This window comes from Littorina saxatilis, linkage group LG1 (genome assembly GCF_037325665.1).
Source record: "Littorina saxatilis isolate snail1 linkage group LG1, US_GU_Lsax_2.0, whole genome shotgun sequence".
Lineage (NCBI taxonomy): Eukaryota > Metazoa > Mollusca > Gastropoda > Littorinimorpha > Littorinidae > Littorina > Littorina saxatilis.
Genome location: NC_090245.1, coordinates 7,278,018 through 7,306,004, shown reverse-complemented (window position 1 = coordinate 7,306,004; position 27,987 = coordinate 7,278,018). Strand labels below are relative to the sequence as shown.

The following is a 27,987-nucleotide window of genomic DNA, read 5'->3' as shown; positions in this document are numbered from 1 at the left end:
GTTCTTGTTGTTGGAGAGAAATTCTAGTGTTACGCCTCGCGGCATGTTCCCGGGTTTTACCCCGACTTAAGCTGAGATACACAACAAGCGTATGCGTGTTTAGGTCGTATCAGTCATCTGAACTTCTGGCAGAATTACCAAGGTCTTGTACGTGATTTGTTTCAGATGATGTGGACAAACTACGTCGCTGTATCACTGCGGGGTTCTTTGCCAACGCTGCACGACTTCACCACTCCAGTTGTTACCGCACCGTCAGGGACAACCACGACCTGTTCCTGCATCCTACGTCCGTCCTCTTCAGCCAAGACCCTCCTCAGTGGTATGTAGTTGTGGAAATGGGGGGGGGGGGGTGAGGGGAGGGGGGGGAGAGAGGGGGGGGGGGGGGGGCATCGTCGTCGCCGTCACTTTCCTCATCTCACCAGGGCACATGGGGCGATCCTCATGATCTTTATTATCATCGTCGTCGTCGTCCTATTCATCCTATTCATCCTATTCGTCCTATTCGTCCTATTCGTCCAATTCATCCTATTCATCCTATTCATCCTATTCATCCTATTCATCATCAACATCATTATCACCATACATAATACCCACCCCTTCACTGCCCTGATATGGCCCTTCGTGGTCGGCTGGGCGTTAAGCAAACAAACAAACAAACCCACCCCTTCTCATTAATCTCACGGCTTAATGGCACACATACATGAATACATGGGGGGTTGAGGACATGTATAGCATTATCTTAGTCATCCATATGAATTTCTCCTTAAAGCTAGAGCTTACAGCAATTTACAATCTAAAATTATGTTACACAATGAATAAAAGGAAGAAGACAGAGAAAACCCTTCCGATCAGAGCCTGGTGATTGTGGTCAAAGTTGAAGGTCACTGTTTTGTCGAGTTCCGGACAATACGCAGGAAATCATTTTCTTGAGCGTTTTTTACTTTATGAAACAAGGGTCACAAATTAGGTGTTGTTTTTATTCATTTCTACAATTATGGCACAGGTGCCAGAGGCGGACGAGGGGGGGGGGGGGTTCTGGGGTTTCCGGAAACCCCCCCCCCCCCCCCCAGCCAAATTTTTTTTTTTAAATTGTGGGTTTTTTTTTGTATTAATCAGTGACAAAATCTGCTGCCTGAAACTGGTAATGATCATCCTCAGAATGCACCAGATTGCACCATTTTGCATCCTTTTTTTTTCAAAATTTTCCGGTGGGGGCATGCCCCCGGACCCACCTAGAAAGCTAGGCGCTTTGCGCCGTCGGCTCGGCGCGAAGCGCCTTCACAATATACTTTTGGAAAAAAAAAAACCATAAAATGAACTGATCCGCCCCTGGGTGCGTCCAATGAGCATTTGATCTTAATTTTCGAGTGTGTGTTTATCACAAGCAACGCGTTGTGGTTTTATCTTGATTCGTTGGTGCCAGGGGACTAGGTGGTGGTCTTCGTGGTATGTGTTTGCTACCCCCCGCGGGTTAGGGGGAAGAATTTACCCCATGCTCCCCAGCATGTCGTGAGAGGCGACTAACGGATTCTGTTTCTCCTTTTACCCTTGTTAAGTGTTTCTTGTATAGAATATAGTCAATTTTTGTAAAGATTTTAGTCAAGCAGTATGTAAGAAATGTTAACTCCTTTGTACTGGAAACTTGCATTCTCCCAGTAAGGTCATATATTGTACTACGTTGCAAGACCCTGGAGCAAATTTTTGATTAGTGTTTTTGTGAACAAGAAACAATTGACAAGTGGCTCTATTCCTTCTCCCCCCTTTTCCCGTCGCGATATAACCTTCGTGCTTGAAAACGACGTTAAACACCAAATACAGAAAGAAAGAAACCACCAATCCCTGATCCCCCCCCCCCCCCACCCCATGTGTGTTGTAATTGTCCAAGTGTGTTTCTGTTTTATGTTTTTGTCCCTTTGTTTAGGTTATGTCCTGTAATGTACGGCATATACATGTAAACAAACAAAAAAAACCACAAAAAGAGAATTAAAAAAAATAAAAAAATTAAACAAAAATAAAAAGAAGAAAGGAAGATCTAACTCTAAGCAAAAAATGGTGCGAGTTAGATTTATGGTAAAAGACATGTCAGTGTAAAGTTCATGACTTGGGCACGTTGAACAACCACTTTTTCTCTTTGTCTACTTTGATGGTTTCTCGAGGCGACGTTTTACTTTTTGTGTGAATTAAAGTAAAATTATTCGTGACATTTCCGTGTAATAGAACCAAAAATCCGGTGACACCAAGAAGCACTTGATGTAGAATGTTGTTTCGTCGGTTTTAACATTTTCTGAACAGGATCAATCGAAGGATGTTTCACCTCTAATCTGTACTGCATTTTCTTTATCTGCCTTTTTACACTAGGGGCGTAATGATGCAGCTGGATTTCGGGGGACGGGTTTCATGAGTGCTCGTTAATTAAGGATCACACAAGCTTCAGAAACGAAGCCATTGGGCTTTGGGTTGTTTGTTCGTTCTTTCCATCGTTTGTTCATTTCTTCCTTTCTTCATTCCTTCATTTCTTCCTTCCTAGGTGCACCCTTATTTCCTTCCTTCCTTCCTTGGTGCACCCGTATTTCCTTCCTTCCTTCCTTGGTGCACCCTTATTTCCTTCCTTTCTCTCTCTCTCTCTCTCTCTCTCTCTCTCTCTCTCTCTCTCTCTCTCTCTCTCTCTCTCTCTCTCTCTCTCTCTCTCTCTCTCTCTCTCTCTCTCTCTCTCTCCCTTGAAGGGTTTTCGGTTTTTAGTCTCATTTAAGCCGATGACGAGGGTAACGGCCTCTGTCACATCCCTCCCTCCCTCCCTCCCTCCCTCCCTTCCTCCCTTCCTTCCTTCCTTCCTTCCTTCCTATGTGTGTGCGCGTATGACTGTGTGTTTTCCCGAATGTGTTTGGGTGTGTCGGCCTGTATGTCCGTCTTTGTGTATGTCTGCGAGTGTACTGTTGTGTGACATGAAATCTGATGTTGTGTCGGCCTGTATGTCCGTCTTTGTGTGTGTCTGCGAGTGTACTGCTGTGTGACATGAAATCTGATGTTGTGTCGGCCTGTATGTCCGTCTTTGTGTGTGTCTGCGAGTGTACTGTTGTGTGACATGAAATCTGTTGTGTCGGCCTGTATGTCCGTCTTTGTGTGTGTCTACGAGTGTACTGCTGTGTGACATGAAATCTGATGTTGTGTCGGCCTGTATGTCCGTCTTTGTGTGTGTCTACGAGTGTACTGCTGTGTGACATGAAATCTGATGTTGTGTCGGCCTGTATGTCCGTCTTTGTGTGTGTCTGCGAGTGTACTGCTGTGTGACATGAAATCTGATGTGTCGGCCTGTATGTCCGTCTTTGTGTGTGTCTACGAGTGTACTGTTGTGTGACATGAAATCTGATGTTGTGTCGGCCTGTATGTCCGTCTTTGTGTGTGTCTGCGAGTGTACTGTTGTGTGACATGAAATCTGATGTTGTGTCGGCCTGTATGTCCGTCTTTGTGTGTGTCTACGAGTGTACTGCTGTGTGACATGAAATCTGATGTTGTGTCGGCCTGTATGTCCGTCTTTGTGTGTGTCTACGAGTGTACTGCTGTGTGACATGAAATCTGATGTTGTGTCGGCATGTATGTCCGTCTTTGTGTGTGTCTACGAGTGTACTGCTGTGTGACATGAAATCTGATGTTGTGTCGGCCTGTATGTCCGTCTTTGTGTGTGTCTACGAGTGTACTGCTGTGTGACATGAAATCTGATGTTGTGTCGGCCTGTATGTCCGTCTTTGTGTGTGTCTGCGAGTGTACTGTTGTGTGACATGAAATCTGATGGTGTGTCGGCCTGTATGTCCGTCTTTGTGTGTGTCTGCGAGTGTACTGCTGTGTGACATGAAATCTGATGTTGTGTCGGCCTGTATGTCCGTCTTTGTGTGTGTCTGCGAGTGTACTGTTGTGTGACATGAAATCTGATGTTGTGTCGGCCTGTATGTCCGTCTTTGTGTGTGTCTGCGAGTGTACTGTTGTGTGACATGAAATCTGATGTTGTGTCGGCCTATATGTTCGTCTTTGTGTGTGTCTGCGAGTGTACTGCTGTGTGACATGAAATCTGATGTTGTGTCGGCCTGTATGTCCGTCTTTGTGTGTGTCTGCGAGTGTACTGTTGTGTGACATGAAATCTGATGTTGTGTCGGCCTATATGTTCGTCTTTGTGTGTGTCTGCGAGTGTACTGCTGTGTGACATGAAATCTGATGTTGTGTCGGCCTGTATGTCCGTCTTTGTGTGTGTCTGCGAGTGTACTGTTGTGTGACATGAAATCTGATGTTGTGTCGGCCTATATGTCCGTCTTTGTGTGTGTCTGCGAGTGTACTGTTGTGTGACATGAAATCTGATGGTGTGTCGGCCTGTATGTCCGTCTTTGTGTGTGTCTGCGAGTGTACTGCTGTGTGACATGAAATCTGATGTTGTGTCGGCCTGTATGTCCGTCTTTGTGGGTGTCTACGAGTGTACTGTTGTGTGACATGAAATCTGATGTTGTGTCGGCCTGTATGTCCGTCTTTGTGTGTGTCTGCGAGTGTACTGTTGTGTGACATGAAATCTGATGTTGTGTCGGCCTATATGTTCGTCTTTGTGTGTGTCTGCGAGTGTACTGTTGTGTGACATGAAATCTGATGTTCTGCAGGCTCGTGTTCAACGAGGTCATTCAGACCAACAAGGAGTACATGCGTGACGTCACCACCATACATCCCGACTGGCTGTGTGAACTGGCTCCGAACTTCTATCAGTTCGGAACGGTAAGACGGCACTGCTTTTTCAAACAAACCACCCGCGGGTTAGGGGGAAGAATTTACCCGATGCTCCCCAGCATGTCGTGAGAGGCGACTAACGTGTTCTGTTTCTCCTTTTACCCTTGTTAAGTGTTTCTTGTATAGAATATAGTCAATTTTTGTAAAGATTTTAGTCAAGCAGTATGTAAGAAATGTTAAGTCCTTTGTACTGGAAACTTGCATTCTCCCAGTAAGGTCATACATTGTACTACGTTGCAAGCCCCTGGAGCAAATTTTTGGTTAGTGCTTTTGTGAACAAGAAACAATTGACTAGTGGCTCTATCCCATCTCCCCCCTTTCCCCGTCGCGATATAACCTTCGTGCTTGAAAACGACGTTAAACACCAAATAAAGAAAGAAAGAATTGTTCAAACAAATGAATCTACGAACTCGTACGCACACGCGCGTACAATTACGAGCATGCAAAAGAGCGCAAACACATACGTATTCTGCACGAAACGTTCTCTCTGTCTTTTGTTTGTACTCCCGGCTGCGACGGTGTATTCCGATTCGCAACGGAAGTGCCTATGACGTCAGCAATGTGCACTGTATACATAAGATATTTTCTGAGATGAATTGGTATACTCACTCCTTCCGTTATTCACTTTTTAAATTGATCTCAATCTGGTCGTTTGTAGCGATGGATTTGACAACCAGTTTTAATATAAGCATCAGTAACACTTCTAAGAAATATGGATGCACTTTAGGAAAAGCATGATTACGATCAATAAAATCTTTACTCCTTTGTTTATGTGATATTTCTTTTTTGTTCAGGACCGCGAGTTAGCAGCGAAGAGAGGCCGATTGGAATGAGAAGCCTTCTGGTGAACTGCGTGGAAGTCGCCTGTGGACAATCACGAGGTCTTCAAACCGGATGTTTCCTGGGACAAAGCTTGAAAGATGGACAAACTGCTGGTTTCAGTGAATGAAGACGCATTTTTCTGATGTGCAGTGTATCAGCACAGTCGAGTCCTTCCAGAAGAAGAGTTCTGCACACTCTCTCTGTTCTAGCCAAGCCTGTACAAGGGCTAAGAGCATCTTACCACCTAGACACGTACCAAATATCAACATTCTTACACATGCATCTACAGGGAGGACGTCAGCCGTGCGTCAGCCAAAATAAACTCCAGGCTGAATGTTTCCCTGCAACTTTCAAGAGGTACAATTATTTAGAGGGAGAAAAGCATGTCAAGATCTTGCAATTGAAGCATAGTTGCACCCTCTTTGTCAAAGAATTTCTTTAAGTAATTAATTCATTAAAAACAAATTCCTATTCTGCACAGAAAGCAGTCAGTGTGTTGATTTTCGGTATGTGCCCAAGTGGAGGGCTGCTCTTATCTCGTGTGAAAGCCTTCCCTAATCTGAGACGGTCAGCCCAATCTCGTGTGAAAGCCTTCGCTGATCTGAGACGGTCAGCCCAATCTCGTGTGAAAGCCTTCCCTGATCTGAGACGGTCAGCCCAATCTCGTGTGAAAGCCTTCCCTGATCTGAGACGGTCAGCCCAATCTCGTGTGAAAGCCTTCACTGATCTGAGACGGTCAGCCCAATCTCGTGTGAAAGCCTTCACTGATCTGAGACGGTCAGCCCAATCTCGTGTGAAAGCCTTCACTGATCTGAGACGGTCAGCCCAATCTCGTGTGAAAGCCTTCACTGATCTGAGACGGTCAGCCCAATCTCGTGTGAAAGCCTTCACTGATCTGAGACGGTCAGCCCAATCTCGTGTGAAAGCCTTCCCTGATCTGAGACGGTCAGCCCAATCTCGTGTGAAAGCCTTCACTGATCTGAGACGGTCAGCCCAATCTCGTGTGAAAGCCTTCACTGATCTGAGACGGTCAGCCCAATCTCGTGTGAAAGCCTTCACTGATCTGAGACGGTCAGCCCAATCTCGTGTGAAAGCCTTCACTGATCTGAGACGGTCAGCCCAATCTCGTGTGAAAGCCTTCACTGATCTGAGACGGTCAGCCCAATCTCGTGTGAAAGCCTTCACTGATCTGAGACTGTCAGCCCAATCTCGTGTGAAAGCCTTCACTGATCTGAGACGGTCAGCCCAATCTCGTGTGAAAGCCTTCACTGATCTGAGACGGTCAGCCCAATCTCGTGTGAAAGCCTCCACTGATCTGAGAAGGTCAGCCGAATCGTTTACACGGAAGGGAGTGTGCCTTCGACCAAAGGACAAAAAGACGGCTTGAAGCGTATTATTTTTAGATGTCTGTTTGAGCATACAATGTGACAGTGGTATGTGTGCGTGTCTGTCAGTGTGTTTGTTTGTCTTTCTGTGTGTGGGTGTGTGTGTTTGCGTGTGTATGTGTGTGTGCAGCTTAAATTCTGACGTGCTTGTTCAGGATATGCATTTATCCATCAGATACACATTACTTTTTTGATGATTCAAAAGCTGGGCGTGCCTCTCTCCTTTTTATGGGATTACCTGGCAATCTGTTGTGTATGTTTTGTTCCAGAATATGTTGAAAAAGTCAATTGTACGACTGAAACAGTTGTGTGTGTGTGTGTGTCTTTGTGTGTGAGAGTGTATGTGTGTGTGTGCATATGTGTGTGGGTGTATATGTGTGTGAGTGCGCACAGATTGTCCGTAAATATATCCTTTCCAAAGACTATTGTTTTGACGGTACTGTTAAGGCCTCAGCAGACGTTGTTCCCGAAAGTCTGCGTGCACTCACAGGTATGGTCCGTCGCGATATAACCTTCGTGGTTGAAAATGACGTTAAACACCAAATAAACTTGGAAAGAAAGAAAGAACAGGTATGGTAATGCATGGAAACGTTTCTGGTTCGACTTTGACGGAGATCAGCAACAAGCAGAAGTCAGTCCGAAGTTCTGATGTTCAACACAAGGAAAGGAGACAAGAGAAGTAAACGACCCACATCTTCAAGGTCATTTCACTCACCGTCGAGGGAAACACCACTGGCCATGTATGTAAATTTCTATTTATGTCCCCAGAATAAGTATCTATTTGGGACATGAAGTGGTTGTTCGCTGGCCATATATACTGGCCTTCTGATATACCTCAGAACAAGGCAGAAGGAAGTCATGTGCTCCTGTGGCGGATCATAATACAGTAGTGACATCCAGGCCTCATAAACATCGAGATAGACGGCAGTTACAGGTGAGTTTACGTAATCAAGCGTGAAGTTCTGTATTGTTGTTTGCGGGAAAGTAAGGTAAGTGATAGTCAAGCTCATGATCACTCAAAATGCGTGTCAAGCGATTTAGTGACCTTGTTACCTTTCCAATGGATACATTGTTTACTCGATAAGCCGGGAGGTCGTGGGTTCGAACCCCGGCCGGGTCATACCTAAGACTTTAAAATTGGCAATCTAGTGGCTGCTCCGCCTGGCGTCTGGCATTATGGGGTTAGTGCTAGGACTGGTTGGTCCGGTGTCAGAATAATGTGACTGGGTGAGACATGAAGCCTGTGCTGCGACTTCTGTCTTGTGTGTGGCGCACGTTAAATGTCAAAGCAGCACCGCCCTGATATGGCCCTTCGTGGTCGGCTGGGCGTTAAGCAAACAAACAAACAAACAAAAAACTCGATAAGCAGATATGGATCTATCAAACATTGCTGTTTTGCGAAAGTTTGAGATGTCGCGTAGGCATTGTTTCCCTTTTCGCGAGTAAAACGAACAACACGCGCCCCGAAACCGAGTTTACAATTTGGTGAAAGATGTATTTCTTTCACTGTGAACTTGAGACTGCGTGCTTTTGTGTGTTTAATTGTCGCAGGGGATACTAAAAAGGATGTGTTCTTGCTCTGTTTTGCACTTTTACTAACTTGCTAATTTTGTGCGCGATTTTTGGGAATGATGCTTTATTTTTTGTGACGAGTATAATCGTGATGATTTATTCAAATTGTCATCCTCTCATGCCATTAGGAATACTGAAGGGCTTTCTTTTTCTCATTTTGCAAACCTGATTCTGACAAAAACTGGCAGTATAGAGACTTTAAGAATTGATGCGTTTCTTTTTATGAAGAGTATAGGTTTGAAGGTCATGACCTTGTCCGATCAGTTGTGTCATCCTCGTATTCGCTTCGCTCCGTCGGGCTTCAATTACCTTTGGTCGGGCGTCAACCCGCGATGAAGACTTCGAAGTTTCAAATGGAAGCATGTTAATGTGTAATTGTAGACGGTAGAAATAAGAAGACAAGTCGCGTAAGGCGAAAACACAACATTTAGTCAAGTAGCTGTCGAACACACAGAATGAAACTGAACGCAATGCCATTTTTCAGCAAGACCGTATAGGCCTACTCGTAGCATCGTCAGTCCACCGCTCATGGCAAAGGCAGTGAAATTGACAAGAAGAGCGGGGTAGTAGTTGCGCTAAAAAGGATAGCACGCTTTTCTGTACCTCTCTTTGTTTTAACTTTCTGAGCGTGTTTTTAATCCAAACATATCATATCTATATGTTTTTGGAATCAGGAACCGACAAGGAATAAGATGAAAGTGTTTTTAAATCGATTTCGGAAATTTAATTTTGATCATAATGTTTTATATTTTTAATTTTCAGAGATTGTTTTTAATCCAAATATAACATATTTATATGTTTTGGGAATCAGGAAATGATGTAGAATAAGATAAACGTAAATTTGGATCGTTGTATATAAAAAAAAATATTTTATTACAATTTTCAGATTTTTAATGACCAAAGTCATTAATTAATGTTTAAGCCACCAAGCTGAAATGCAATACCGAAGCCCGGCCTTTGTCGAAGATTGCTTTACCAAAATTTCAATCAATTTGATTTAAAAATGAGGGTGTGACAGTGCCGCCTCAACTTTTACAAAAAGCCGGATATGACGTCATCAAAGACATTTATCGAAAAAATGAAAACAAACGTCTAGGGATATCATACCCAGGAACTCTCATGTAAAATTTCATAAAGATCGGTCCAGTAGTTTGGTCTGAATCGCTTTACACACACACACACACACACACACACACACACAGACACACACACAGACACACACCACGACCCTCGTCTCGATTCCCCCTCTATGTTAAAACATTTAGTCAAAACTTGACTAAATGAAAAAACGTACCTTTTGTTGTTGTTGTTGCCGCGGTAGTCATTTTTCTTGCTGGAATAATATCAAGGAATGTCACTGGACATTTCTGCAAAACAATTGTTCATGAATTGTTCCCCGTTTGGCGGGGTAAAAACGGTCATACACGTAAAATTCCACTCGTGCAAAGACACGAGTGTACGAGGGAGTTTTAGCCCACGAACGCAGAAGAAGAAGAAGTTCCCCGTTGATCGTATATTGAGGTGTTCCAAGTTTGCCGACTGTTCCGGGATTGGCGACTTTCTATTAGATGCGCAAATCACGCAAGAAAACCTATAGTGGAACCAGGATTTAAATTAGACGAGAGTGGATTGTTTTCTTGAAGCGCTCAAGGGCATGGTTGTTAAATAAGATCCTGGTTCTGATGCAGCAGTCACGCTCGGCCAATTAGACGTCATGATATGTGTTGACGTAATTGTAACTGGAAAGATCAAAAACGGCTGTGACGTCAGGTTTGTTTATTCGCTTGTTTTCTGTTGTTTTTTGTTTGTTTGGTTGTTTTCTGTGGAGAATGAGAAGCGGAACTTCCTAATGAATCAGAAAATAAACTTTTGCTACAAGTAAATTGCACTGGGTAATCCTTTTTAAAACGAAAAGTAGAAGATTATATAGAGGGCCCCAAAGGGTTTAAAATCGTGATCGTGATTGGCGTTTTTTGACCTTTCTGTGACCGTGATTGCCGAAATTTCCATTTCTGTGATCGTGATGGGACTTTGCCCGTGATCCGTGATGACAAAAAAATCAAGTCTCGTGATCGTGATCGTCATTTGTTTTCGTGATCGTGATGGGCATGATTGCAAAGCAGTTTATTTTCAACGTACATTTTTCACAGCTGTATCACTCTATGATCCTCTATTCGTCAAGGAGCCAATCCCGATTGAAGGGAAGCAACAACACATTCAGAAATATGATTTTGACAGCGATTGCTTCCCTTTAAGAGAACCAATCACACACACAAAAAATCCAATCAGAAGGCAAATTGCAAAAGTCTGCCTAACTTCATCCAATGGAAGGGCTTCGAGCAAAAGTTTTGAGTGCATTCAGTCAAATTCGAATTCGAAGATCAAAAATGGCGTGCAGCGGTACTGTCATCGAACTTCTGTTATATTTTGTGGATTCAAAGCAGGCGGCGAGAATGCCTTCCTTGGTGGAAAGGTCAGGCTACGGGTCGGTCTTTCCGAAGACGAAATATCAAGGTATGTTGATCTATGTTGCTCTATGACTGTTCTGAATGTAGGCAGAGATCTTGAAATTTGTTCAAGATCTTTGAGTTTGATACACATCTATGGTTTGAGTGAGATCATTGACATTGTCGACATTGCCACGTCCGGCTGTCACTCGCTCAGTGTGACCTCGACTGGCTCGAGATCGAGTCTGCGTGTAGCCAAAACCGAAACTAGAAATGTGTTTTTCATCCCAGCAACGTGGACACGCTTGGCATAGATTCTAATTGTCGCTTCTTTGCATTAAGCTTGGATTTATTTTAGCGCCTGTAAACTTTAATATCAACAATGGGTTAAATTTAGAAACAATGGCGGGGAGACGTGCCAGTTTGGGTCACTTGATCCTCATGTCAAAGACGATCAAAGTCATATTCGTTGGGGATTTTGTCAGGCATGCTACTTTTCCGGTAATTGCCGGAAATCCGATAAAGCCGTTTTCAAAATCCGGTAACAGGGGCGGATCTGGGGGGGGGGGTGCAATGGGTGCAATTGCACCCCCCCCCCCCCCCCAGCGGGACAAAAATTTAAAAAAAAAAAAAGAAGAAAAAAAAAGAAGAAAAATGTATCACCTGAAAATAGCACTTTACACGCTCAGATTGCACAATTTTGCTTCCTTTTTAAAAAAAAATTCCGGGGGGGCATGCCCCCGGACCCCCCTAGCATGCTCGGCGCTTCGCGCCATCGGTTCGGCGCTTCGCGCCATCGGTTCGGCGCTTCGCGCCTTCGCTGATAAGATACAAACAAACAAAAAAAAGAACTTTGCACCCCCCCCCCCCCCTTTCAAAACCCAGATCCGCCCCTGGGTAAAGTCAAATTTATTCTGCTGAAGTTGAAAAATTTCCGCAAAAACGATCCGTGTGAATATCGCGCAACGCGACCGGGCGCCGGTCTCAATGAAGCCAGCGCACAGTAGTATTGTTTTCACCAGTTTGGAGGTGTGTTGAATGGTGGTGGGGAGAGGCTAAAATGGGATTTTTAACAAGATCACAACACTATTACAGCCCTGAAAATGATGCCCAGAATGCACCAGATTGCACAGATTTTAACCGTTTCTTGAAAAAAATTCCGGGGGGGCATGCCCCCGGGCCCCCTAGTTGGCTCGCCTGCTTCGCAGGCTCAGCCTTGTGGCTTCGCCACTGGCACTGCGCGCTTCTTTCAGGTAAAACCATTTTTGGCCTGTAGCATTCCTGTTTGTTTTTCAAGGCCATGAACCCAGGCGATGGTGTACCTCAAATTGTATGGCAAAGTTGAAAATAAAGAACCCATCACACGTACATGTACTTTAATTTCAATCCACCCAGTTTTTGAGATAATGGGTTTACAAGATTTAGCTCTGGAAATGTGAAATTGTGCAAGTATATATTCATGTGTGTGAGTGAGGGTGTGGGAGTTGAATGTGTACGAGTGAAGAGAGAGAGAGAGAGAGAGAGAGAGAGAGAGAGAGAGAGAGAGAGAGAGAGAGAGAGAGAGAGAAAACAATGAAAACAACATTCTTGTTACTGATTACAAATCATGATATGTATTTCTATGTGTGTATGAAAGAGAATTCAAAAAATAATAATAAAAAAGTGAAACAGTTCTCACTTTGTGTTGAATACACAACAGATCCAGAGGAGCGAATTACTGTGTGGTTGTGTTTACTTTGACACGTGCTTTCTGTACATGCAACTTTTGCCGTGACCGTGATTTGCCACTGGTGTTCGTGATCGTGAAAACAAAAATCAAGGTAACTGTGATCGTGAAAGCTAAAATTTCCCTTCCCGTGATCGTGATGATACCCCCCCCCCCTTTGGGGCCCTCTATATAAACGCTCATTCGGCTTATGTGAGTCGTCGTTCGGAGGGTTGTTTCTTGTATGATTGGAGGGTTGTTACTTGTATGATTGGAGGGTTGTTACTTGTATGATTGGAGGGTTGTTATTTGTATGATCGGAGCAGAGTCTTATTCCACCCATCTTTCAAGACATCGCGCTTGTTTATTGAACACATTAGTTTACAAAACCAGAACGCTGAGGCGTGATTAACCATTCAGTCAATCGAATGCGCTGTAATATGTCCGGTTCTCTCTTCCCATCTTCCTTATTAAAGTAAGGGGGGTGGGGAGGGGGGAGAGAGACAAACAGATGGAGACAGATACCCGAAGATAATTTGATTATGCTTGGAAAAGAACGTCGCAAGGTGACTCCATAATCTCGCGCCTTTCAATATGACGTCATTTGCGTGTCCCAGATTCTATATGTCGTTGTTTTATCTATTAGTGGGCGGAACAGAGCTGTTAAGTCGAAGTCGACGCATAATTTCCATTCAACGAATAAATACCATAAAACTATAATGTTTGGATTCAGAACATGATAAGGAACAGACGGGTATTAACTGTTATCTGTCTTATTCCATAAATAAAGTGATTATTCAACGGTTGTCTTCACAAAGCTCAGATGCCATCCCATAGCCCGAACCGAGTCAAAGATTGTGTGACAAAATAAGCAATCAAATTGATGAACAATTATTTTGCCGTGACAGTGCCGCCTCAACTTTTGCAAACGGGAAAAACTGACGTCACCAAGAAGCTCTGTCAAAAATCGGAGAAAAAATGGCACAAGAAAATGCTCTAAACATTCCTACAAATCTGTTCGGTAGTTTGATATATGCTTTGGCACACACCTTTGGCAGACTGTACCCAAATGTCTGGAACAGAAGAGGCATCACCACCCAGACCAAGCTGAAAGTGTACAGGGCAGTGGTGCTCCCAACGCTGCTCTACGCTTGCGAGACATGGACAGTGTACCAACGACATGCCAGGAAACTGAATCATTTCCACACAACAAGTCTCAGAAAGATCCTGGGCATAAAGTGGCAGGACAAAGTCCCAGATACAGAAGTGCTAGCCAGAGCAGATCTCCCCAGCATCACTACCATCCTGATGCAGTCCCAGCTTCGCTGGGCTGGGCACGTAGCCCGTATGCCAGACGAAAGACTGCCCAAAAGACTGTTCTATGGCGAGCTGCAACAGGGCCAGCGGTCCCACGGAGGACAGAAGAAACGCTTCAAAGACACTCTCAAAGCCTCACTGAAAGCGTTTTCCATCAACCCTGACACGTGGGAGAAATCTGCACTGGATCGTGCCACCTGGCGCTCCTCCATCCACAAAGGCGCCAAGATGTGCGAGGCCAGCAGAACCACCGCCGCTGAATTGATGAGACAGACCCGAAAAGCCCGTGCCATCAACCCTCCTGGAGACGTCCCACTCGTCCCTTGTCCCTTTTGTGTCCGAACCTTCTGTGCCAGGATCGGCCTTGTCAGCCATCTACGCACACACAGAAATAGCCAGCCCCAGCAATCCCCGGACGACTAGAGTGGTCCTCGTCGAATCGACGGACGAACAACATATGCTTTGCACACACACACACACACACACACACAGACACACACACACACACATACACACACACACACAAACACAGATACTTACACACACACACACACACACACACAGATACTTACACACACACACACACACAGATACTTACACACACACACACACACACAAACACAGATACTTACACACACACACACACACACACACACACACACACACACACACAGATACTTACACACACACACACACACACAGATACTTACACACAGATACTTACACACACACACACACATACACACACACACACACACACACACACACACACACAGGGAGACAAACCTCAACCTCCGCCCTAGTTAAATGATTTAGTCAAGTATTGACTAAACGTTTAAAAGTTTTAAAAAAAATTCTCCTCGTCTCCTTCTTCATTTTCTTCTTATCCTTCTAGTCTTATTGTATAGAGAAAGCAGCTTTTTCCTTCGTCAAAACACCAAGGTCTATAACTAGTCTAAGTATGAACGCCAATTGATGATACAGCCTTAAAATATTATGCTTTATTTCGTATCACTTGGACCAGAAAAGTTACTCTGCGACAAAAGAGTAGTCGTCGAGTTTTGCTCGTTATTTTTTTTTTTCAAGTTTTAAAATAATAATAACGAACGCTTCAGTTGTCAGAGAAACAGTCGATATCCTTGTTGATAACATGGTTTACTGTCATTGAATCTCGGCGAACTGTGTTGCCTTCTTCCTGTGTTAACGGCTAAAACGTTTAACGTTTCCGAGTGAGATATTTGGTTGAAATGCGTACGCCGAACATGTCACGATGTGATGTGAAGTCTGATCGATGGAACTCCCTAAAACAAGGGAAGTAATCAGTTTGCTGTCATTTCAGCAGATTCGAATAGTTATCTACCTTGTTGAAAGCCCTGTAGAAACAGCCAACAACACGGAAATATAGGCTTTATAATTATACAGTGTATATATCGATGGACGATCTTACTATGCCGTGCTGATAAACGACACATACACTCAATACGGTCTGTTAACCAGACAGCGACGAATATATATGAATGTGTTGCTTTGAAAGTCTCGCTAAGCTGTTCCATTCACTCTCACCAACACAATATTTGAAATCAATGTTCGTGTTTTCTCAACTTGCCAACGCGTCTCTCTCCATCACACACACACACACACACACACACACACACACACACACTAACACACACACTAACACACACACTAAAACACGCACACAACACACACACACACACACACCAACGCATGCACGCACACACACTCACCAACGCACGCACGCACACACACACTCACCAACGCACGCACGCACACACACATGCACGCACACACACACACACACACACTCACACACATTCACACACTTCACAATTATATGAAGTCCATGCACAGAATAAATAACGCAATTTTTCCCCTTCCCTAACGCTTATCAAAGGGTTTGTTGTCGCCTTTCTCCGTTTCGTATACAACTGTCTTTTGCCTTTGCGTTGATGTTCTCATAAAGTTTGTTTATCACCCCAATTTCAACGACCTGAATATCTTGCTATCTTTAGATTTACCGTGACGTCTCGGATCGAGAATAGTATGGAATAAAAAGAAGAAAAAATTCTTCCGAATGCGTGCATGGTAAGTAAATTTGCCCTAGTTGCAAACAATACACACTATTAAGATTTGTTTGTCCTTTCCTTGCGGCTCTTCCATCTTCCGTTCAGGCCACTTTGGTCTGCAGACACAGACTTAGTGCAGTATGAGTGCTATCCTTGTTGTAACTGTGTCAGCAGCTGTGTTTTTCTTGTTCTTGGCCTCGATATTAAAAGTATGTCAAGGTCAAGGTTAACGGTGTCTGTCCGGTTGTGTGTTGGTCTCTCTGTAAAAGCAGTCAATGCTATTTAATGAAAATTTTAAAATATCCAAGATTATTATGTACAACGCAACAGGTAAGGACAACACGAACATAAGAGCACAGTCAGGTACATGTTTGTTTTCATAAAATACTATCAAAACACTCTAAACGAAAAGAATTACAGCTATAGGGACAAGAACATTAAGAGATCTTTCATTCAAACACAGAATCTCTCTCTCTCTCTCTCTCTCTCTCTCTCTCTCTCTCTCTCTCTCTCTCTCTCTCTCTCTCTCTCTCACACACACACACACACACACACACATGCACGCACACACACACACACACACACACACACACACACACACACACGGATACAGAATCAAACAAGTCGCGTAAGGCGAAATAACATTTAGTCAACCATTTCATTTCATTTTCATTACTTTATTGTCCCATCGCTGGGAAATTCGGGTCGCTTCCTCCCAGTGGAAAGCTAGCAGCTTATATAGCGCGTGGGTACAGTTCTAAGCGCTTGTCAAGCTGTCGAACTCACAGAATGAAACTGAACGCACTGCTTTTTTCACCAAGACCACATACTCGTAGTTTCGTCAGTCCACCGCTCGTCAGTGGCAAAGGCAGTGAAATCGACAAGCCATGCAGAATAGTGCGGTAGTGGTCACGCCGAGCAGGATAACACGCTTTTCTGTATGTCTATTCTTTTTAGCTTACTGAGTTTGTTTTTAATCCAAACATATCATATCTATATGTTTTTGGAATCAGGGACCGACAAGGAATAAGATGAAATTGTTTTTAAATCGATTTCGGAAAATTAATCTTAATCATAATTTTCATATTTTTAATTTTCAGAGCTTGTTGGTAATCCAAATATAACATATGTATATGTTTTTGGAATCAGAAAATGACGAAGAATAAGATGAAATTGTTTTTGGATCATTTGATTAAAAACAAAAATTTAATTACAAGTTTCCGATTTTTTATGACCAAACTTATTCATTAGTTTTTAAGCCACCAAGCAGAAATGCAACAGCAAAGTTCGGCCTTTGTCGAAGATTGCTTGGCCAAAATGTCAATCAATTTCATTGAAAAATGAGGGTGTGACAGTGCCGCCTCAACTTTTACAAAAAGCCGGATATGACGTCATCAAAGGTATTTATTGAAAAATTGAGAAATATGTCCGGGGATATCATTCCCAGGAACTCTCATGTAAAATTTCATAAAGATCGGTCCAGTAGTTTAGTCTGAATCGCTCTACACGCACAGACACACACACACACACACATGCACCACGACCCTCGTCTCGATTCCCCCTCTATGTTAAAACATTTAGTCAAAACTTGACTAAATGTAAAAAGAAGCATGAGTAACATTTTCTTCTTCTTTTACTCATTCATAATTTCAAGAAAAGACGGCCAGGTACTTATCGTTAAGCTAGTATCTACATACTGTCATTTTTAACAGGAAAACTACAACAGCAAACATTATCCGATCAACTCAGACTGATGCGCGTGCAATAATGACTTCATACACGCGGTGACGTCATGCACCGAGCCGACGCACATGTACGTGTCATAGTTGAACACGTGCGTGGAGTTGGCCGGCAGCGTGTGCTTGCGGAACACCACGTTCCATTTGTTGGTGGCTGCTCCAACATATTTAAATCTATTTGGAAACTGGAATTTTCCGTAATACATATATTGATCAGTGTCCTGTTTGGGCGAGGAGAATATCCCCATGGCGTAACGGTCATCAGGCGTGGACACAACCATGGGTTTTACGTGATTATAGGCCACCAGGTGACCGGAGCTGTGGTCATAGCTACGGAAGACGGTGAAATCCCCGGTCAGGTAGCCGGTGGGAGCTTCCATCTGCAGCGTGGTCCAGCTTGGTATGTCACCTGCACGTCAGTGATAAGAATGAAAAAATCATCACCAGAATCAGGTATTATATTTTTACGGGTAGATACCCCCAATTCCATTCTATGTACTCTATGTTCCTAATAACTGTATCATCAGCATCGTCATCATCATCATCGTCATCACCGTCATCATCATCTATAACGAGTGTATATTGGTGTTTGTATTCTAAATACTACATGTTTAGTGTTTCTGTTTTAGTTTAAATTGATTTGGTATTGGTGTGTGTGGGTGTGTGTGTGCGTGCGTGCGTGCGTGCGTGCCAGTGCGCGCGTGCATGCGTCAGCTGGCTGTCTGTTCAAAAATTCAAACACTCCTTTCATTAAAGGCATATGTATGCGCTCCCGTGTTTACAAAGTGTAGTTTGCCCATAATCGATGTCAAACGCACCATAAGACCATGTGATGACGATATGTCGCCATGCGCGGACCATATACATGCATTACAGCTTGTTCTAGCCTCTGAAAAAGTGAGGATGTCAACAAAGACGCGGAGTTATTTCCCTTGCGTCAACGCTACCTCTGTTGGCAAATCTATAAATAGGACGATCTAGATCAAAATAAAAATTCAAATATCTCAACATTTAAGGGGTCCTAGACCACAATATCTTGCAGGGAACTTAATTTAGCATGTCTCCAGCTGTGGGTAAAGCAATTAGCGTGTATAGTCATCGAGTACATATGGCTTTAACCTCCAACTTCCTACCTGCAATAGTGAACGACGACCAGAAATGTAGACACGGTTGAGTGACTCCAGGGCACTCCAGCGTGACCTTCTTGGAGAAGGGGTAGCGATAGGTGTCGACGGTGTTCATGGCTGACTTGCCATTGTGACAACGTCTGCCATCCCCCGTCACGGGGTGAGCGGCACGGAACCAGAACGCCGGGAGCACCTGGGGCATACCAAAACGAACCAGTCGCGAAAGCGAAATTGATATATTTAGGCAATCTGTGGGCCTGAAGCCCGTCCTTCACTGGGGAAGTGGACTGCGTGAAGTATGCTTCCCGAAGCTGGCCGCACGGAGCTTCAGTCCTGACTTCTTGGTATAACAACAAAAAGACTTCGCGACGTCTTCACGAAGCCGACTTCAGGCCCAATTGAGGACAGACTTTACACAATGAAACTGAACGCACTGCATTTTGTTCACCAATCAGTATTAGTACATTTTAGGCTGACCGGAACCCTGCGGCCGAGACAACGCTGACACGTTATGTTGGTACATGTAACACAAGCCAAATTACCTGTATTTGCATTAAACGGGTTTTCTTTGTTTCTGAGCTTGTCTTCAATCCAAATACAAGATTTTGTATATACTATTTGACTGTTTGTGGAGGTTAGTGTTGTTCCGTATTTGAACCTTTTAACTCGGTGTTTACTAAGAGTTCACGGTTGTTGGCGCGTTCGGGTTCTGCTCTGGGGGGTTTTTCTGCTCTGTTTTGTTCTGCTCGGCTCGGCTCTTACAATATTGTCCAGATATTACTCAGAGCTTACGGTTGTAGGTACACGTCATTTCTGGTTGGCGGTGAAACGAAGTTCACACCAAAAACACAAACGACTTTCGTTGATTTGGACAATTCTACGAATCTACTTTCGTTGACTTTGTAATCATGTTTTGGTTATTTCTGTATGGAAACCTTTAATCTATTGGATATAGGTTACCTGGTCGTTATTTTAACTGTTCATATCTTCCTACTTTATGGTCTGGAGTGGACGCTAAAGTCGATCTTTCACTGCATTTCTGTAGCATACATTTGCCTAGGTTGCGCTTGGGAAAATCAAAGATGGCGGCCCGGAGCCGGTTGCCGCTTCACGACTTTAGAGTTCTATTTCTTCCCTAATATAAATAGAATACTTATATTTATAGGACAGACCTTAATTTGTGAACTGTCTCACTTTGAACAGTTATAAATTGTATGAGCAGAGCTTCGGGTTGCAAATTAATCGCACATAACACGATGTGCACATCGCGCTTCTTCTGCTGGCGTCAGTCTAAACCGCGACACTTTTTAACACGCACTGTTGAGTTTCGTTGTGCGCGCGCATCCCAGCGGGCAAGAGAAAAATTAATGAGGTGGCGAAGAGAAAGTGGTGGGCTTTGTTCTTCTCTCTAAATCTAGCTACTACTCAGAGCTTGCTACTACTCAGAGCTTGCTACTACTCAGAGCTTGCTACTACTCAGAGCTTGCTACTACTCAGAGCTTACAGTTGTACGTGCGTTTGGGTTTTGAACTGTTCAGCTCTGCTCTGCTCTGCTCTTACAATATTGCCCAGCCTTAGATATTACTAAGTTTTTACGGGTTCTATGGTTCTATTTTCTTCCTTTCTGTTCTGCGCTGTTCTGTTCTCCTGTGTTCTAACGACATTGTCCAGAGGAGCGAATGGACAGCTCACCTTGGTGGTAAGCGTGTTACCAGAGGCATGGACAGACTGGATGTGAGTCTTGGTGATGGACTTCTGGCTGTCCGCTTGACCCCCCGCTTCCGTTGGGTTGTAACACCCTCCATGAGGCAGGAAGTTCATCTGAAGAAAGAAAAACATTTCAATCAGCAATAGACATTCTCACACACACACCGTTGCCTGTTACTACAGTCTTATTCACGTGGATTTATGGATGGGCAAACAAACTACACGCCGTCACATTAACAGAAAACAGAAACACACCACACCACACCACACCGTACCACACCTAAACAAACCGCGCCACACCACACCACACTAGACCAAACCACACCTCACAACACAACAAACCAAAACACATCCCACACCACACCAAAACACACACCACACCACACCATACAACACCACACCACACCACCCCAGACACTACACCACACCTCAAACCACACCACACCACACTGTGACACACGCACAGCCATCTGCAGCTCCCTGCCGTGATCCCAGCTGTTGATAAACTCATGGTTATCCGACACAACACACCACACCAAACCACACCACACCACACCACACCAACCCACAGCACACCACACCAAATCCCACACAACATCACACCAGACACTCACAGCCATCTGCAGCTCTCTGCCGTGGTCCCAGCTGTTGATGAACTCATAGTTGTTCCACACCAGACTGACCACAGAGGCCCCCATCCTGGCGGCGGCACCAAGGAAGATACGATGCTTCGCGTCCGACACGGTCCAGTGACCCGCGTAGCCCCCCTCCAGGTAACCCAGCCGGTGCTCGTGCAGTCCGGTCGTCAAGTAGTGCTCGACGGCCTGACGGTAACCATGGAGACCGTAGGCTTTCTCCAGGTCAGGGTACCTGCAGAATAGAGAGGTCGCCTCTGTTTTCTCCATGTGTGATGGAATTATTCAACTACAACGTTCTTGGTGACAACGCGCCAGAATCGCATGAAGATCGACCTCACGAAGATAGCTGTGCTAGACACATTTTTTCTGATAATCTCAAGTCTATCGCTGAACATCGGAAGTTGACAGCATCGTCCTAGGTCACAGGTTCCCAACTGATTAAATTAAATGATATTTTAACAAAATACCCTCCTTTGAATTTTCTTCCCCAAATTCATATATTTTGTGGTGTTCGAAGTTTTCCAGGACCTGTTGGGCTATAGTATGACTGTTACTCTTTTAATTCAACGCCTGGGTCCGTATGCATGACCTAGAAGTAAGAAACACTGGAAGTAGAGGCCTCTTTTTGAAGTGGGAACTCCCGAAGTTAACTTCCGAACTGTTCACTATGCATGAACTGACTTGAACGCCGAAGTAGTGACATCGAGAGTATTAAGGTCAAGGTCGCGGAAATTGAGGGAATCCCTAGTAATATGCATGCGCACGTTTCTGTAAACATGGCAGTCAACAGAAAAGGCAAGGCACTTGTGCACAAAATGAAAGTAGCTACGGAGGGACGTTCTGCATCATTTACTGACAGTGAAATTGCTGTGCTGTTGACAGAAGTTTTTAACGAAAGAACAATTCTCTCTCTCTCTCTCGCTCTCTCTCTCTCTCTCTCTCTCTCTCTCTCTCTCTCTCTCTCTCTCTCTCTCGGGAAGTGCCAAGACGTGTCTCCCATGCTCTGGATATAAACAGGATTTTCTTATTCATCATGTGATTTCTGTGTGCTTAAATATACATTGGCGGGTAGCTAAAGTTACTAGCTACAGGATGAACGTCTTCGTGTTGTGGAGAATTGACTATTGTTGACGGTAGGAGCATTAACGTTCCATTTCATTTCTTCACATTTCTTTGTTCTGCGATATGTTGCCGCGCCAAGACAGAGATAAGCGTCGGCCGTGATGCCGAGAAAAAAGGGTGCGCCGTGTAGTGCCAATGTGATTCCTTATCTTGCCGTGGGACTGTTCTATGGTTTCAGTGACCCGTCCCTGCTTAGACTACCTCCTAACACGGGATGTGTTGACTATCCGAGACAGTATAATGTAATGGGATGTGATGATGTGTACAGGTGCCGGCTGTGGCCGCACTGTATTAATTCATGATGTGATCTGTGTGTTCCCTCGCCACCCTTCTCTCCTTCTAGTAGGCCATTATTGTATTTTCACCACCCCGCATTCCCCTCCAATGTACTGAAAATAACTATCATGGCTCTTCAGTCTGGATGTTTTCTCTCCTGGAACCCAGATGTGGAGATTAAAAGAGATCCAAATCAGTTAACTTTCAACATCCCCCACTCTCTTATGCCTCTAGCCAGACAAGTGTTCTACATGAGACATGTACTTGACATTGGTCAGCGTGAAAACTTTTCCGTCAAATGGCATGACGAATTAAGCTGACAAACCTCTACGCAAACTGTCAGTGTCAGATCCGTGTAGCATCGAAGAAGTGCCGAAGAAACTACCTTCAAAAGAACTTTATAGATCCAAAATAGTTGTCAAGTGCGGATCAACCAAGTTAGTAACAATTACTATGCATTACACCACGGGCACCATTCTTGTGCAAGGAACCAAGTGTTCGAAGTGGAGAAACACTGAATTTGAAAATCTGGTACAGTGCATTCAGGCGATCTGTAAACACCCTGAACAAACCTCGTCCATCCCCACAAGGCTGTCTGTGCTGCCGGTCCCACCAACAACGCGCCCAAGGGGTGGCAGAGTCGTCATGTGTGACATCACTAATGACGTGTCGTCGCCGTGTGGTCGTCGCGAGCAGTCAGAGCCCAGAGGCAGACTTACCAGGACTTCGATTCGCCACAGGGGACGCAGTTTGGATAACACATCTCCTCGCCATGACCCTTCCCCCTCCAGGCAGTCTGACACCCTCCTCCCGCTGGCTGCCACCCTCCTCCCAACTACCCATCCCCCACCACTGAACACAGCCACCCTACCTCCCTTGACCCTCGCTCCCGCTCTGCCTGCTTGCTCTGAGTCTGAGCCTACTACAGCGATAGCTGCCGGTAGTACCTTCCCCCTTACCCCTCTCAAGCTGGCAGCTACACAAACACCAACTGATACGGCTGATACTGCTGCCAACCTACTCTCCACTCCTTCCCTGTGCCACAAGTGACTGCGGACATGGGAAAAGATGCTGCAACCACTACCACTCTTCCCACTTCTACATCCCTCACACCTGCTGCTGCCAGCCCACCCCCAGTGACTGAGGCACACGCGCAGACCTCTCCCCTCTCTCCCGTTCTGCATGACTGCTCTGAGCAAACGTCTACAGCGATAGCCGACACAGACACACCAATTGACAGTTCAGCTACTTGTACCACCACCGACTTTCTGACCAGTCTCCGTCCAGACCACCTTTCACGCCAACATCAGACCAAGACCAACAGTGAAGATTCCTTGAGCATTTTATTGGGCTCACAGATATAGCATGGCCTCTCTCGCTGTAGTCTGCCAGAACAAGTCTTCCTTTGCATACATACAGTTTATATAGGTTTTGCACATCCTTACTAATATATATCAAAGTTGTCAACTACCTGTCCCCTAAAAACTGGACGCCACGGTTTCCTTACTATGCCCATTTTGATAAACGGGGGTCAAGCAAAGGCGCTATGACAAGTTAAACCCGCCATGACTAGTTAAGTCAGTTAAGCCAGTTGGCAAAGGGCGCTACTGTCACGATGTAGGATTTACGGGACATGTGAACGCTATCTGCTGTCATGGTGTAGAATTTACGGGACATGTGGACACGATCTGGTCAAACACAATACTAGCTGACACAACAATGCTTAAACTGTGTGCGTGCACTTGTAGTGTCACATCCCTCCCTTTCTTGAAAAGAAATATTGGGAGGTGTCTTCTGGACAAAACGCAATATTTTCAAACAGTATGTACACATTTTCATATCAGGCAATATTCAATAACATTCGGATGGTATCCAATTATTCAATACCAATGTTATTTCACAGAAGATTGTCAATTAACCATATCTTCAAAATCTGGTTACAATGAGTACACAGTGTCTCCTTTTAAAGGAGTGTTATATGTTGTTTCCCATACCCTTGATACGCCATTCCTTTAACTGGTGAACAAAGTCACACCATAAGCCCAATATTTATGTAGAGGACATGATCCATTATTGTACAATTACTTGTGATACTGACAGTTCTTTTTATTGAATCTTTTAAGATCAATCACTGTGGTAAGTGGTTTACCACTTCAATTCCACTGCTTTATCATCAGTGATCAATGTGTATTAAATCGACCTTTCGATTACAATACCTTGAAATCAATTCATGATTTAATCAACATATAAAGTTAACATTAACTTCATTGTCGGTTAGACAATAAAATTGCAAAAATGACTGAAAGAATAACAATGTATCATAACATGTTAATTTGACATACACTTTATGTTTGAGTGATGTCAAGATCAATATTACGTAAGCATGTTTTATTTTGCATTCACGCTCACTTGTGTATCCACAATCACTCAAGCACATTCGTCAATCGATGATGGTGATGGTCAACTGCAAGACATAAATGCGATGGGATGAAATACATAACAAGTGATGGTGAGTAAACTCGCATTGAAGGCATCACTATGATTTGCCTGATAATGCAGTCACCATCTGTAAAAAGAACACGTTTGAAGACTAAGCCAAAGCTTAGTAAAAATATGAATCATTTAGACGGTTCACTGTCGTCCAGCGGTTTTCCCAGTTCTCCGGTCTGTAACTTATCTTCTATTAAGAAGTCTTCATAGTTCACAGTTCAATATAGTTCATGTTGAATCAGCTTTAATCGCAATGAAGGCGACACCAGTGTTTTTGTCACTTTTGTGAGCAAGATTGTCAATAGCTTGTCTCTTAGTTAGTGTTTGTCAGCAATTCATCACTTCATTGATTGTTGGAGTCTGTTATCAACTAAATCAATTAATTCAGTAACACAATTTGGTTACTTTACTTTAAAACCAGAAACAATAAGCACGTCTTATGTATAGCACAATTGGCTACACCACTCTGTTATCCCGTAACAGATACAATAAACATGTTGCACTGTGTGTACTGATCACTTTTTATGCAATCGGCAATCGACCGCATAATTAACACATGGTGTTCTCAGTGTGTACACAACACAAAATCTGGCATCGCAGCTGGAACCGTTGATGGGGGCACCGTCAGAGGTTTATGTTCAGCTGTGGATACAGCTGCCGGACCACATTCACCGCCTCAGCTGCGTGGTCCAAGAGTGGCGAGGAGACTTGACCAGCCCCCTCGGTGTTTGTCGCACCCCCGACTGTTGATGTCGGCGCCACGTTCCGGGGAGCATCCCTTGGAGCGTCCTCCTGATGTACCTTCCTGCCATTCCTTAACCAGGCTCTCCAATAATTTAGAAACCTAACTTGGTTACTCCCATATTTCAAATACAAGAAACCTACGAGACCAGCAAGGAGTCCAAATATAAACAGTCCTATCAACAAGTATCTCCAGAAATAACTGGTTTTATCATAGGTCACCTTTTTGAGTGACTTGAGCTCCTCGATCAAATGAGTCATGCTAATCTGTTCTATGTCCTTCAATTTCTCTGGTATTTCGACTCGATCAAACTTGGGAAACTCTCGCTGAAATGGTTCCCATAATGTGTGATTCGAACGTGAGTAATTACTCAAAATATAAGTCAGCGAATCAGCGACTTGAAAATCACTTTCTGATTGATAGTAAGGTGGAAGTTTCAAAAAATCACTATTTGCTGAACATAACATTTCCAGTTCAACTATTCCTATAGGAGGTTGAACCGTCAGAGTCTGAATTTCACGCTCACCTTGACAGACGAGCGAAAAACGCAAAGGCTTCATAGTACTCACTATCCATACTCCGTCTGTCAAGTATTCAGCTACAGGCAGTAAGCTGTTGGGTCGGATTACAGTGCGGCAGTTCCTATCAATTGACTCTTTGTCGCTCATAAACAAAGCAATGACACAGAACCTATTCACATTGATTGGATAGATTGGACTTTTAAACGCACAGAATCCCAGGGAAGGTTTTGAACATGCTAGCGATTCTTCTGGTGACAATAGCACGAATTTTGTTCGTGCTGAATCTACGGCTATGGTACTTGACTCGAGATCATAAGTTGCTATCATTACTTCTGACTGACCGGTCATGGTTGTTAGGTCAGGCTGAGGCAACGGAAGATTGTGTACCTCGTAAACCTCAAGGTCGGCATCGATGTCTAACAAAGGGATTGGAACTACGATTAGAATTTTGTTTTCTTCCAGCACTGTGACGCATGTCAGAAATTGATAAAACATCCAAATCTGTTTGCTGGGATCTCCCGCTAGTTTGAAAGGAGAGGGCAATCGAGCCTTTACATCGATTAACAAATTCCTTAGCTCCGGGGGAGAGATTATCCCTGGAGTCAAGCGACCAAGAGCGAGCATGTTTATCTGAAGTTGTACCCGCTCTAAATGATGAGTCATCCTGTTAACTAGTTGCTTAATTTCCTCCAGCGCAAGATCCGCTTGTAAATAAAACTGTAGAAAAGTTTCAACCTCAACTATGCTTTTTCCAAGCCCTTCAGTCACGTTCTGAAGTTCACTTTGTACCTTTATAAAACTTGTCACAATGTCGTTAATCGCCTGTCTATTTGCCATTATTTGAATTCTGGAAGTGTTGACAATCGTCAAACTTTCTTCCACTATGTGAGCCAATCGATCTTGATTTCCTGCCAATACTTTAATGTTACTTTTGATTCCGTCTAGGTCTGAATCCGTTACTGTCCCGAAAAGGAAGTGTAACCCGCGACCTATAAATGGTAACAGTGATCGGCGATGCCTTGGGCCTAAATCATTTATCTCCGCGAAACCCCCAACAATCTTATTGTACAAATCATTCAGCGTATGTACTTCACCCTTGAGTTGCTTAAACAACTGGGCATACCCGGGACGTTGTAGGTTATTATAGCGTGCTTGCAATGTAGTTACGGCTGAAAACGTGTCTTGGATGTCTGTCGACACTCTACGAAAGAATGAATTAATAGGTTGCATGTCAATCACGAAAGTGGCCAACCAACGAGACCGAGTTGCAGCTACCTCATTCACCTTTCTAAACACTACATTTTCTCGCACTAAAACACTATTGGAGAGAACAAGTATCATAAGGAATGACACGAAACAATTTCCCCGAGCCATGGTTCCTGGAACCATAAAAAATAATCAAACATGACTGTCCCCATCAAATATACACGATTCAAAATATATACATGGCGCCTAATCGCACCCGCAAGCGTTTATCACGCTTTGAAGCCTTATTTAATTTATAATCCATTTCTCTAGTTTCCCCTCCT

General features: G+C 44.0%; 3 protein-coding genes across 4 annotated transcripts in view; 2 read left to right on the top strand and 1 right to left on the bottom strand.

The window, feature by feature from the left end:
* Positions 1 to 8,327, top strand: part of LOC138960516 (probable ATP-dependent RNA helicase DHX35) — a 188,087-nt gene extending 179,760 nt beyond the window's left edge. The window contains exons 23-25 of the mRNA XM_070332405.1: positions 166 to 319; positions 4,638 to 4,749; positions 5,556 to 8,327. Of these exons, the coding sequence (XP_070188506.1) occupies positions 166 to 319; positions 4,638 to 4,749; positions 5,556 to 5,594 (305 nt within the window). The 3' untranslated portion in view covers positions 5,595 to 8,327. The remainder of the gene's footprint in view (positions 1 to 165; positions 320 to 4,637; positions 4,750 to 5,555) is intronic.
* On the top strand, positions 6,092 to 8,327 carry LOC138960558 (caldesmon-like). The gene is made up of 2 exons (XM_070332409.1): positions 6,092 to 6,864; positions 6,907 to 8,327. The coding sequence occupies exons 1-2, from the start codon at positions 6,092 to 6,094 to the stop codon at positions 6,968 to 6,970; spliced, it is 837 nt and encodes a 278-aa protein (XP_070188510.1). The 3' UTR covers positions 6,971 to 8,327.
* Positions 8,328 to 16,735: 8,408 nt separating this feature from the next.
* Positions 16,736 to 27,987, bottom strand: part of LOC138960425 (uncharacterized) — a 32,691-nt gene continuing 21,439 nt past the window's right edge. For both annotated transcript variants that reach the window (XM_070332338.1, XM_070332346.1), the window contains exons 3-6: positions 21,284 to 21,539; positions 20,655 to 20,783; positions 18,969 to 19,155; positions 16,736 to 18,244 (exon numbers count right to left, since the gene is read on the bottom strand). In XM_070332338.1, coding sequence (XP_070188439.1) covers positions 17,829 to 18,244; positions 18,969 to 19,155; positions 20,655 to 20,783; positions 21,284 to 21,539 — 988 coding nt within the window. In that variant the 3' untranslated portion in view covers positions 16,736 to 17,828. The remainder of the gene's footprint in view (positions 18,245 to 18,968; positions 19,156 to 20,654; positions 20,784 to 21,283; positions 21,540 to 27,987) is intronic.

What these genes read in the sequence shown, in the direction of transcription:
- LOC138960558 (XM_070332409.1), top strand. Translation starts at nt 6,092, where the DNA reads ATGTGCCCAAGTGGAGGGCTGCTCTTATCTCGTGTGAAAGCCTTCCCT. An exon ending in GCCTTCACTGATCTGAGACG is followed by an intron (nt 6,865 to 6,906) that starts GTCAGCCCAATC and finishes TGATCTGAGAAG; the next exon opens with GTCAGCCGAATCGTTTACAC.